At 39.4% G+C, this 11,471-nt stretch overlaps 1 protein-coding gene and 1 pseudogene across 2 annotated transcripts in view; both read left to right on the forward strand.

The window, feature by feature from the left end:
• Window positions 1-4,097: 4,097 nt before the first annotated feature.
• On the forward strand, window positions 4,098-5,974 carry LOC101295754 (annotated as a pseudogene). The gene has a single exon (XR_183788.1). The product of XR_183788.1 is annotated as a putative UDP-rhamnose:rhamnosyltransferase 1-like (transcript).
• Window positions 5,975-9,061: 3,087 nt separating this feature from the next.
• Window positions 9,062-11,471, forward strand: part of LOC101307061 (putative UDP-rhamnose:rhamnosyltransferase 1-like) — a 10,331-nt gene continuing 7,921 nt past the window's right edge. Inside the window, exon 1 of the mRNA XM_004289471.1 lies at window positions 9,062-10,485. Within this exon, the coding sequence (XP_004289519.1) occupies window positions 9,077-10,485 (1,409 nt within the window). The 5' untranslated portion in view covers window positions 9,062-9,076. The remainder of the gene's footprint in view (window positions 10,486-11,471) is intronic.

Consider the following 11,471-nt stretch of genomic DNA (forward strand, 5'->3'; position numbering starts at 1 on the left):
CTTGCTCTTCTTTCTAATTATTTATACGTTTTCTTTTACTTATCCTATGATATTTTCAGAACCCAGATTTCCAGTCCAGGGAAGAAGAAGACAATCCCCCGGCCCTGTCCCCAAATCTAAAGCCAACCAACTTACTTTGAATAAAAGTTGTACAGATAAATAGACCTTCACCGTCGACCTGGACTTCGTTACCGTCGTCAACCTCCGCCGAGATCGTGCAATTTGGCCTTGAAAGGCGAATTTGAGGTCGGGAGATCCGTTCAAATACAAATCCGAATCCCCCACCGGCGACCCAACCAAACCCGAATATAAATGTGACTCCAAACCCCCCACCGACAACCCCTTCACCTTCAGTCTCTCCTTCACCGTTCAATCTGGGTTTCAATTTACTGAGGAAACGTTACCCCTCTTCTTCTCTTGCTGTTTATAGAGAATTATTTTGGTTTTTTATTATATGAAAAAGAAATAACAAAAATAAAAAAAGTAAGGGTAAATTGGTTAATTTGTAATAGTAATATAAACGCCGTTATTATTTTTAACGGAGAAATCGGTTTTGGGTACCAATTTTAGGTCATGGTAATGATGTGAGATACCGTTTTGAAGTTTTTTAAACGTGAAATACCAAATGTTAACCTCTAAAAATGGTCGGATACTATTTGGATAATTTTCTCTTGTTTTTTGTTTTTTCGCAATTGCTCTTTCTGCCGCGCTACTAATCTTTTTTTTTCTTCAGGATTTTGGTCGCAATAAGAACGCGAACATCTAATCACTTGATTTCTTCCATGGCGTGGGATTAATCGCTCAAAGTGTTTAGGCTTTACATACCTTAACGGCAATTGAAGAGCACAAACACATAACCGCTTGGTTTCTTCATTCCGTCTCTGGAGCATGGGATTAATCGTTCAAAGTGTTTAGGCTTTGCGTACCTTGATGGCAATTGAAGAACGCAAACATCTAACCGCTTGGTTTTTCCACCAATTAGACGTGGGATAAATCACTCAAAGTGTTTAGGCTTTGCGTAAACGTTTACCACTCCACATGGCATTTTTCAAGAGTTTCAAGGACATAGATATCATCCTTGATCCTTGAAGATATCGAGCACATTGAAAGTGATGGCACAAACTCTCATCTAAGCTGGCTTGTCATGATTTTACCTGATATTGGAGCTTGCATCAATGAATCAAATGGAGATTCTCATCAGGGGGAGCATTCAAGATTATGCTACCTAGAACATATGCGCGTTGCACTGTTTTTCTCCTTCGACTAGGGTTGTTTTTTCCCTACAGGGTTTTTATTACATTGCAAGGTTTTTAACAAAACAACAACAAGTGCGTCTAACACCATTTCATTCATTAGTGGATATCCAAAGGAGAGTGTTGTAAATATTATATATTTGTGGTTGTCCACACAATTATTTATTAGTTATGTCATTATGATGTACTCATATATAAATAAGTGTAATGAGAATAAATGATATACTTTTTCCTCCTCCCACATTCTATCTCTCTCTATCATCTCTCTCATATTCTTAGTTTATAACATGAAGGGATTTGTTTAAGAATATTTCATTTTCGTTCAGCTGTTTACTTACCATTTAGAATCATAATTGGAATGGAACTAGTTATAATTTATGTTTTTTACTTACCATATAAAATTAGATAAAAAAATAGTTTGATTACTAAAATACACTAGTAAAAAAAGAAGACACACATTTCAACTTAACAATTGTTTTGTTCTATTTGATTAATATTGACAAGTTGTAAAAGAAAACTTTTTGTTTTTATTTTGTTTTTCAAGGAACATAAGTTGTTTTCATTTTTGTTGTGTTATTTTCTGATGTTTACAAGTATGTATTTCCCGGGTTGGATAATTTGGAGATATTAAAATAAAGAAATCGATATTTTCATCGTGTTCTACATTCATGTGTTATTAGTTTTTAGAATTTTTCAATAGTATGTATTTCCTGGGTAGGATAATTTAGAGATATTGAAATATAGAAATTGATCGTTTCATCGTGTTCTACATTCATGTGTCATTAGTTTTTAGAATTTTTAAATATTTTTCGTGTTCTTTGACACTGTTGACCTCGCTCTCGCTCCTGAGTTTTGTTTCGGTTACGATCGACTTCTCTTGTTTGATGTCTAGGAAACTTATTTGGAGTGGTATTTCATAATTTGTTAATTCGATGGGCATTGGGATTCTGTTTGTTCATTTTTCCAGTACATTGCTGGGTAGGTTTTTTGGGTTCTCCGTCCTATATGCTAGAGACGGCCGGTAATTATAAACTTCAATGGAGCTAGGGTTGAATTTTGATTTGACATCGGTTGCGATTCTGGGTTTGGTAAAAAGAGAGCAATCACTAAAGCATTCTTACTCACCAACCCAAGCGGTCCGTTAATCCAAAATGTGCGTTACTGTCACACTCACAATCTAACCCCAGTTGTCACACCCTTGAAATTGACAAGGGAAATCCACTAAGTGTTGGTTAGTCTTGCATCACACTTAGTCGGATGAATGGGCAGCAAAGGTTGCCAAGAAGCAAATGGAGGCGACAAGGGTTCGGAGGCAAGCACCAAGGGTCCCAGCAGGGTGCACGCCTACGGGTCTAGCAGGGTGCGTGGCAAATAGGCACCCCAGGGCTCGGCAGGGTGCACACCTAATGAGCACCTACGGGCTTAGCAGAGTGTGTGGCAGATTGGCACTCTAGGGCTCGGCAGGGTGCGCACCTCACCAGCACCTACGGGTCCAGCAAGGTGTGTGGCAGATAGGCACCCCAAGGCTCGGCATGATGTACAGCAGGGCTCAGCAGGATGCGCGTATTATGCATGCACCTCAGGGTTCAGCAGGGGCCGGCAGAGGGTTCAACAGAGGGTCCGGCAGGGTTAAGCACCTTCGTGCACCCAAGAGTCAAGCCTCGTATGCACCCAAGGGTTCAGTGGGTAGCAAGCTCGTCAAGGGCAGAATTGTGTGTATGCAAGTGCTCATGCGGGCGCGATGACAAGGCAGCCAAGTGTACAATGCAGGCGGTTATGCGGAAGTTACCAAGGCCTATCCAAAAGGTGGTTACCAAGTAGTGGGCAATGGCGGTTACTAAGTGTTGTAGCCATGATCTATTAGTGGGGATCATGGGAAGTTACCTTTGGATAAACAATGTAATGGGTAGTTACTTGCTTGTGGTGGGTAGTTATTTACTATTATCCTAAAGTCGGTTGGGGATGCCAACCGCAAGAGTATACTGCTCTATAAATAAGTAGTCAGGCAAGTAACGCTCGAACAAAGCTTCCAAGTTCAGAGTTTGTTGAGTTGCACTAGCCAAAGTCCTTTGTTAAGTGTGAGTTAATAAAGGTTGGGTTTTCCCGTACTTTGCGTGTGTTTGAAAGGCAAAAGAAAAGCTTGAGTTTCCACCAAAGTGAGAGAGGGATATACACTTTGAGTGTCGAAGCACCTTACTCTGAGGGTGTGTCGAGTTCGGCTGGTCTTGTTATTTGTCAGGGTAACAAGACGCCATCACGGTTCCTATCGAAAGAAAAGAGTGTCAAACAGAAAAAGAGAGAAAAATTCCGCTGCGTATTAAAGGGCCGTGACATCAGTCCATATAGAGCATGGACAAGACAAGATGATCTCAAATAAATTGACAAAAAGAGGAACTATGCATATTAAGGACTAGGATTGCACACTAGTGCTATAGGTAACAGCTTGCTCTGTCGATTCATTAAATTTTTCGCCTAACCAAACCGACTGACTTGGTAGGTATTTAAGAAACTACTACTTGATTTGACTAGCACCATCAACAAATTAAGCGATAGGAGCCAATCTGATAGAAACAAAATCAAACCAAGACTTGTCATTAAAAAAAAAAAAAAAATTAAAAAAATTAAAAACCAAGACTAACGAGGCTAGCTTGTATCTAGAGAAAATTATGATGCATGCATGTTACGTAACGAATATTCATAGTTGCATTGTTATTGTCGCAACGAATATTAGATTGAAAAGTACATGCTTGAATCTTCTTTGTTGCCAATGAGCGAACCTAGCTTCATTTTCACTTACGAAGTATATATGTTTTCCCTTGCTACGTATTTCTGTGGGTATACTACAACTTAATAGTCAGATCCACATTGTTTTTGACCAGTTGTTCAAAAGAAAGATCACAAACGCATGTACGCCACTCGTCCACGATTCTGAAGTAGGCCATCAAGGTCTCAGGGCTCCTTTTAGAGATGACGGGAGATTACAATGAGCTCAAAGTACCCCATCAATCAAAATGAGTTCTTCCTCTGCAACTAAGCATAAGAAGCTCCACATAGCTTTGTTCCCATGGCTTGCCTTCGGTCACATAATCCCATTTCTTGAGGTCGCCAAGCACATAGCTCGAAAAGGCCACAAGGTTTCCTTCATTTCCACACCTAGAAACATCCAACGGCTCTCCCCAAAATCCCAGAAACCCTAACCCCGTTGATCACTCTAGTCCAAATCCCACTCCCCCATGTCGAAAACCTTCCCGAAAACGCAGAGGCCACCATGGACGTCCATCACGACGTTATCCCATACCTCAAAATCGCTCATGAAGGACTCGAACAAGGTATTTCTGAATTCCTTCAAGCTCAATCTCCTGATTGGATCATTCACGACTTTGCCCCTCACTGGTTGCCTCCGATAGCAACTAAGCTCGGCATCTCAAATGCTCATTTCAGTATTTTCAACGCTTCCTCTATATGTTTCTTTGGATCAACATCACCAAATCGAATATCTAGATATGCTCCTAGAAAGAAGCTAGAACAATACACTTCCCCTCCCGAATGGATTCCCTTTCCGTCCAAAATATACCATAGGCCTTTCGAGGCCAAGAGACTGATGGACGGTACTTTGACACCAAATGCTTCTGGGGTGACTGATCGTTTTCGTCTGCAATCAACTATCCAAGGTTGTCAAGTCTACTTCATTCGAAGTTGTAGAGAGATCGAGGGTGAGTGGCTCGATTTGGTTGAAGACCTCCACGAAAAACCTGTAGTGCTTCCGACTGGCTTATTGCCATCATCTCTACCAAGAAGTAATGAAGACGGCAGAAAGGATAGTAATTGGTCCAAAATTGCAGTGTGGTTAGACAAACAAGAGAAAGGGAAAGTAGTTTATGTTGCATTTGGGAGTGAGCTTAATTTAAGCCAAGATGAGTTGGCTCTTGGACTGGAGCTATCCGGATTGCCTTTCTTTTGGGTGTTAAGGAAACCGAGTCATGGGTCTGGCGATGGTGACTCGGTTAAGCTACCAGATGGGTTTCAGGACCGAACCAAAGGTCGTGGACTTGTTTGGACTACGTGGGTTCCCCAGCTCAAAATTTTGTCCCACGAGTCGGTCGGGGGTTTCTTGACTCATTGCGGTTGGAGTTCCATCATTGAGTCACTCCAGTACGGGCGTCCTCTAATCATGCTGCCATTTATGTACGATCAAGGGCTGATTGCTAGGTTTTGGGACAACAAGATCGGAGCTGAGGTACCGAGAGACGAAGAGACTGGATGGTTTACAAGGAACGAGTTGGCGAATTCATTGAAGTTGATTGTGGTAGATGAGGAGGGGAAGCAGTACACAGATGGAGCTAATGAGTATAGTAAGTTGTTTAGGGACAAGGAACTCCATGATAGGTACATGGACGAATGCGTGGCGTATTTGGAAACGCATGCGCATCATGAGGTTTGAATGCTACCGGTTTGAGTGAATAAAGAGAAGGCTCAATTTCACCGGCTGTTTCCACAGAGCAGGCTGAATTGGTTGCCCCGCGCCTTCAGAAGTTCACGTACAATAAATTTAAGGGCAGCATTATATAGGTAGTATTGATTATGAATCTTATGCGAAATAATGAATTAGTTTCATGTTGTTTAACGTACCTCGTGCATGCAAGGCTATATATCGATTAAGGAAAAATTTTAAGAATAATACATGAAATATCGCTCACTGAGAATTTAGGTTAATATCCTTTATAAAACATCACAATGGTACCCGAAGTTGGAAACTCAACACAGTTTTGATGCATTCTGTGATTAACACCGTCAAACTTGTGTTATATATTACTGATTTTTCAAAGGGTAATTTAGTATATTTGCAGTTTCCCCTCTCTCTCAGCTTGGTCTTCTCGATTCAAACCATAAGCCCTTAGCAATTTAGTTCATCACCATCACCGGTACCGCCGCCGACCACATCCCTCCGTCAACCGAGATTCATGCCGCCGACACTTCCTTTATTGCCTCCAACACCGTCGAGGGCTTGTTTTTGGGACATTGGGTTGTTGGGATTCTTAAGTATGAAAACACTGGTTTCAATTTCTGTAGGGGTCGTATGTAGTTTACTTCTTGGATATGTTTTGTTTCTGGATATATCTTACTTCTGGTTTGCTTGGAATGTTGGTCATCTGGTTGAAGTTCTTCAATTTGATAGTTTAGTACCATTTGTGGCTCAACTTGACTTTGATCGTAGTTCATCATTGATTTCAGTTCTGGGCTTGAGTCTCTCATCAATGTTTAGTTGGTTGCATTGTTCTTGGTTTACAGAAAATGTGGAAATAGAAAAATTTCTTGATTAGAATTGACAATAGCGATCCTTTTTGTTTACTGATTAGTATAGAAAGAAATTGAAGCTCCGGGTGGATCTCACACTAGTGGCTCTTTTATTTTATATTTTTGAGAAGACACACTAGTGACTCTTTCGAAATTACAGGCATTTTGGGAAATATGAAGATGAATTTGTATTTCTGGAACACTTTGTCCTTTTTACTTTTGACTTGATCGATGCATTTGGTGTTGAGCTATCTTTTTCATGGTTTTTGTTGGGTATGGTTTCCGTGTGCATCTTCAAACCATGAACATGCAAAAACAACAAAGGCTCTGGTTGTTGGAAAACATAAGAGAGAAAGAACTGATCGGGTCGTGGCATTCTGGTTTTGTGCTCATTTTTTTGTTCTTTTGATTCTGTTTTTCATAATCCATTAAGAGACAAGTTTATCCTTAAAAATATGATGGTAACAGTCAAACTAATGGAGTAGTTGACAGAATGTATCTATATTGGGTCGGGTTTTCAACTTCAGATACTAATGTGATATTTTATGAAGTATGTTAACCTTAATTATCAGTGGGCAATACTTCGTGTATAATTCTTAAAATTTTCCCATTGATTGAGTAACCTTATGGTCTTTTAACAATTCTCATACATAATGCAACAAATATTGTAACGGTTTTTGAAGACTCATTTTATCTTTCATTTTACCACTTGAGGACTGATCATGTTGTAACTAAGAAAATATTATTTAAGAGCTTATATTACCATTTTGAATTAAGGGATAATATTATTACTTAACTCATTTTACATATTTTAGGTGATGGGTATGCATGTCATACATTAACGCACGGTAAAAATTTCTATATATATATATATATATATTTTTTTTTTTTTGAATACCATATGCGCGCAATAGATCGTACTCACTCGATAAATGTATTCTCAAGCAATATATTCAGATAATTTTGCTACAAATTGTTAGTTAGTCTCTTGTGTACAATTTTGTGTGATTTTTGAGTTCTTAAGAAGTTATTTAATTTTCATCTTATTTACAGTTTGATGAAAAATAACAGAAAGGAATATTCACTGTCACCAACCATTCCTTCGCATTTATTCATCTTATTGTTTTTGACCAGCAGCTTCTGCTATCAATCGATAATGGCCATACATACGTATTGGTCAGCCTGATCAAGCTAGGCAGCATTAATATGGCCATATGCATGAGCTCAGCATTATAACATGCACGTTCACATACACATCGATCCCATCTGTTCCTTTAAATAGTGCTAAAAATCAAAGTCTGATAATGAGAAATTGAAATCATAACTAAACTAAAGAGAAAAGAGAGAACCAAAATTTGTATTGGAATGGTTTCGATATCATAGGAAAATACAGAGAAGAAGTCCTAGTTATGCTAGTCAGAAAAGCAAATGCACATGAACTGGGCCTGGGCCTGCTGATGAACTGGCCCGGCTGGCAACTATACTCTTAACAAATAGTAGTACATATGTAACGGCCTTTACTAACTATGATCGATCTTTGGATGATGTGAAGGTTGTAAGGATGCATGGTTGAGATGAAGCTGATGATGTATATATGTATAGTTGTCAATCTGAGGGCAAATAGCTTGGTAAATTTAGAAATACTGTCTTTAATCCGATTCTCAAAAAGTTAACAGAAAATACCAAATTATTAAAAGAAACATAACTTGAGGTATCAAAAAAAGGATAAAACTCGTGTTACCAAACTGTCATACCTCATGCCTGTATCATACATATGTGGAATTTACCCTTACTTTATTTTTACCGAAATTTACCCTTATTTGCTTGATAAACACTGATAAGTGATAACTTGTGGGCAATGCGTGTGCATGAGACCTGATTATTATTTATGATAAACCTTTTAATTACTTAATTAGTCATTGTCACTTTCTCAAGACAAATACACCGACATATACACCTTCATAGCTAGGGATTAGGCCTGAGTGCCTGACCAAGCTCGACATTTAATTTTTAATGTTTTGAACTTTTGATTCACTTCAATCCAATCCAAGTCCATGAATTGTAGCTCGACACGATCGCAACATGAACCAGAAAATGTCATACTCGCTTCGACACGATCACAAATGTGCTCAAAGTAATCAATTCCCCACACGTCTCGACGAAGCACTAGACTACTAAGTTGACAGCACGGCCTCAAATGCGGCTGGAAATACTAACAGAGGCAAAATCAAACAAACACCACCGAGGCAGACATTTACCTTCTGGAAAATTTTGATGCCGTACTTAACAAGTAAAACTGCCTAGCTTGGTTGGTCCAATGAACGAACCTTGATTCTCATACTATCCAGAAAGTATACATGTTTTCTACAAAGAAATTGAGTACTGGAATAAACCAAGCCCTAAATCGGATTCCTTACGAGTTACGATTCTCTTTCTCTGGAACATCCGAACATACTATGTCATGCATCAGCTATAAAAGGCAACGATAGAGAGACTACAATGAGCTCAAACCACACCGACTAATCAAAATGAACTCGACCTCTGCAACTAAGCCTCAAAAACTCCATATAGGTTTGTTCCCATGGCTTGCCTTCGGTCACATGATCCCATTTCTTGAGGTGGCCAAGCACATAGCTCGCAGAGGCCACAAGGTTTCTTTCATTTCCACACCTAGAAACATCCAGCGCCTCTCGAAAATCCCACAAAACCTAACCCCTCTCATCACTCTCGTCCAAATCCCTCTCCCTCGCGTCGAAAACCTCCCCGAATATGCAGAGGCCACCATGGACGTCCCCATCGACGTTATCCCATACCTCAAAATAGCTCATGATGGACTCGAAAATGGTATCTCTGAATTTCTTCAAACACACGCTCCCGATTGGATCATTTATGACTTTGCACCATACTGGTTACCTCCAATAGCTATCAAACTCGGCATCAAACGAGCCATTTTCTGTACCTTCAATGCGTCCACCATGTGTTTCTTAGGATCAACAGCACCGGAGGTAACGTCCCGCTATGCTCCTAGAACAAAGCCAGAACAATACACTGTCCCTCCCGAATGGTTTCCTTTTCCATCCAAACTATGTTTTAAGCCTTTCGAGGCCAAGAGAGTGGTGGATGGTCTTATGACACCAAATGCTTCTGGCATGACTGATTGGTTTCGCGTGGAATCAACTTACCAAGGTTGTCAGGTCTACTTCATTCGGAGTTGTAGAGAGATCGAAGGAGAGTGGCTCGATTTACTTCAAGACCTTAACCAGAAACCTGTAGTTCCCACGGGTTTATTACCACCACCGGTGCAAACGAGTGATGAAGACCAACATGACAACAGCTGGTCTAGAATTGCCGAGTGGTTGGACAAACAAAAGAAAGGGGAAGTAGTTTATGTTGCATTTGGGAGTGAGATTAATTTAAGCCAAGAAGAGTTCAATGAGCTAGCTCTTGGATTAGAGCTATGTGGGTTGCCCTTCTTTTGGGTGCTAAGGAAACCGAGTCATAGGTCCGGAGATGGTGACACAGTTAAGTTACCAGATGGGTTCGAGGACCGAACCAATGGTCGTGGGCTTGTTTGGACCACTTGGGCTCCTCAGCAGAAAATTTTAGCCCACGAGTCGGTCGGAGGTTTCTTGAGTCATTGCGGTTGGAGTTCTCTGATTGAAGCACTCCAATATGGGCGTCCTCTGATCATGCTGCCGTTTATGTATGATCAAGGACTAATTGCTAGGTTATGGAACAAGAAGACTGGGATCGAGGTCTCCAGAGACGAAGAGAGTGGATGGTTTACAAGGGACGAGTTGGCGAGGTCTGTGAATTTGGTTGTGGTGCATGAGGAGGGGAAGCCATACAGGGATGGAGCTAAAGAATATAGAGAGTTATTTAGAGACAAGGAACTCCATGATAGATACATGGACGAATGTGTCGAGTACTTGGAAAGGTATGGCTAGGAAGTTATATGGTATCGGTCTTGGCGTTGAAACTTTGGAAGAGCCTCTACTTTGTTAGTTAGTTAGTTTGTTTTTAGAATCTTAGTGTACACTATATCGATCATGCCGCTATATTGTTAGATATGTACAGATATAACACATATATATGTAGCTTTCAATCCTCAAGAAGTTTGTGTATGTTTTAGCATTTCAATCACCCACAGATCTTCGGCGTAGTGTTTTCCACGTATAACTCTCTATCTTCTTAATTTCCTTGATCTTAAGTTGTTCTACATATGAAAGCTCAAAACTTATCATTACGCAGGGCTTCTACATACATATGTGTAATCTAATCATCGGATCTGGTTCAAGGGACGTTTTTTTTCACACAAGATTTTACACACATTTTTAACCATTAGATTATAAAGCGTTTAACGGTCTAGATTAATTGTAAATATAATGTCAATACACAACAAGCTGATGTGGTAGATGACATGACTGTACATATTTTTATTAAAAATTAGTATAAACTCTTATTCATTAAGAAAAGAAAAATAAGAAACAAAAACAAAATTCGATAAATTACTGGACAGGGAACCTGATATCAAGAAGAAAGAAGAATGAGCAGAAAAACTAGGTTTAAGGGGTTAGATTTGAAAATTTTCCAGTTCGCATGACAAGTTACTAACTAATTAAATCAAAATACAATGATGTTACTACCAAATCTGAATCGTAGAAAATAATTCCTTAGAGTAACTTTAGCAGACTCTCTATTTTAGCTTTTAGCTATTTTAAAGAGTGTGTTTAACTTTTTTGGATGTTTTAGGAGCTCCAGCAGACTAGCCAAACTTGAGTTATTATGACTTTTAGCTATCTCGCTAGCTATATTTAGCTAGCGAGATGACTCAGATGAGGCTAGCTATAATTTAATACATTCTTTGTAAGATATTTTATGTGATATATAAATATATTTAAATTATTTAATTTCTATTTGAAG

This window comes from Fragaria vesca, linkage group LG1 (genome assembly GCF_000184155.1).
Source record: "Fragaria vesca subsp. vesca linkage group LG1, FraVesHawaii_1.0, whole genome shotgun sequence".
Taxonomy (NCBI): domain Eukaryota; kingdom Viridiplantae; phylum Streptophyta; class Magnoliopsida; order Rosales; family Rosaceae; genus Fragaria; species Fragaria vesca.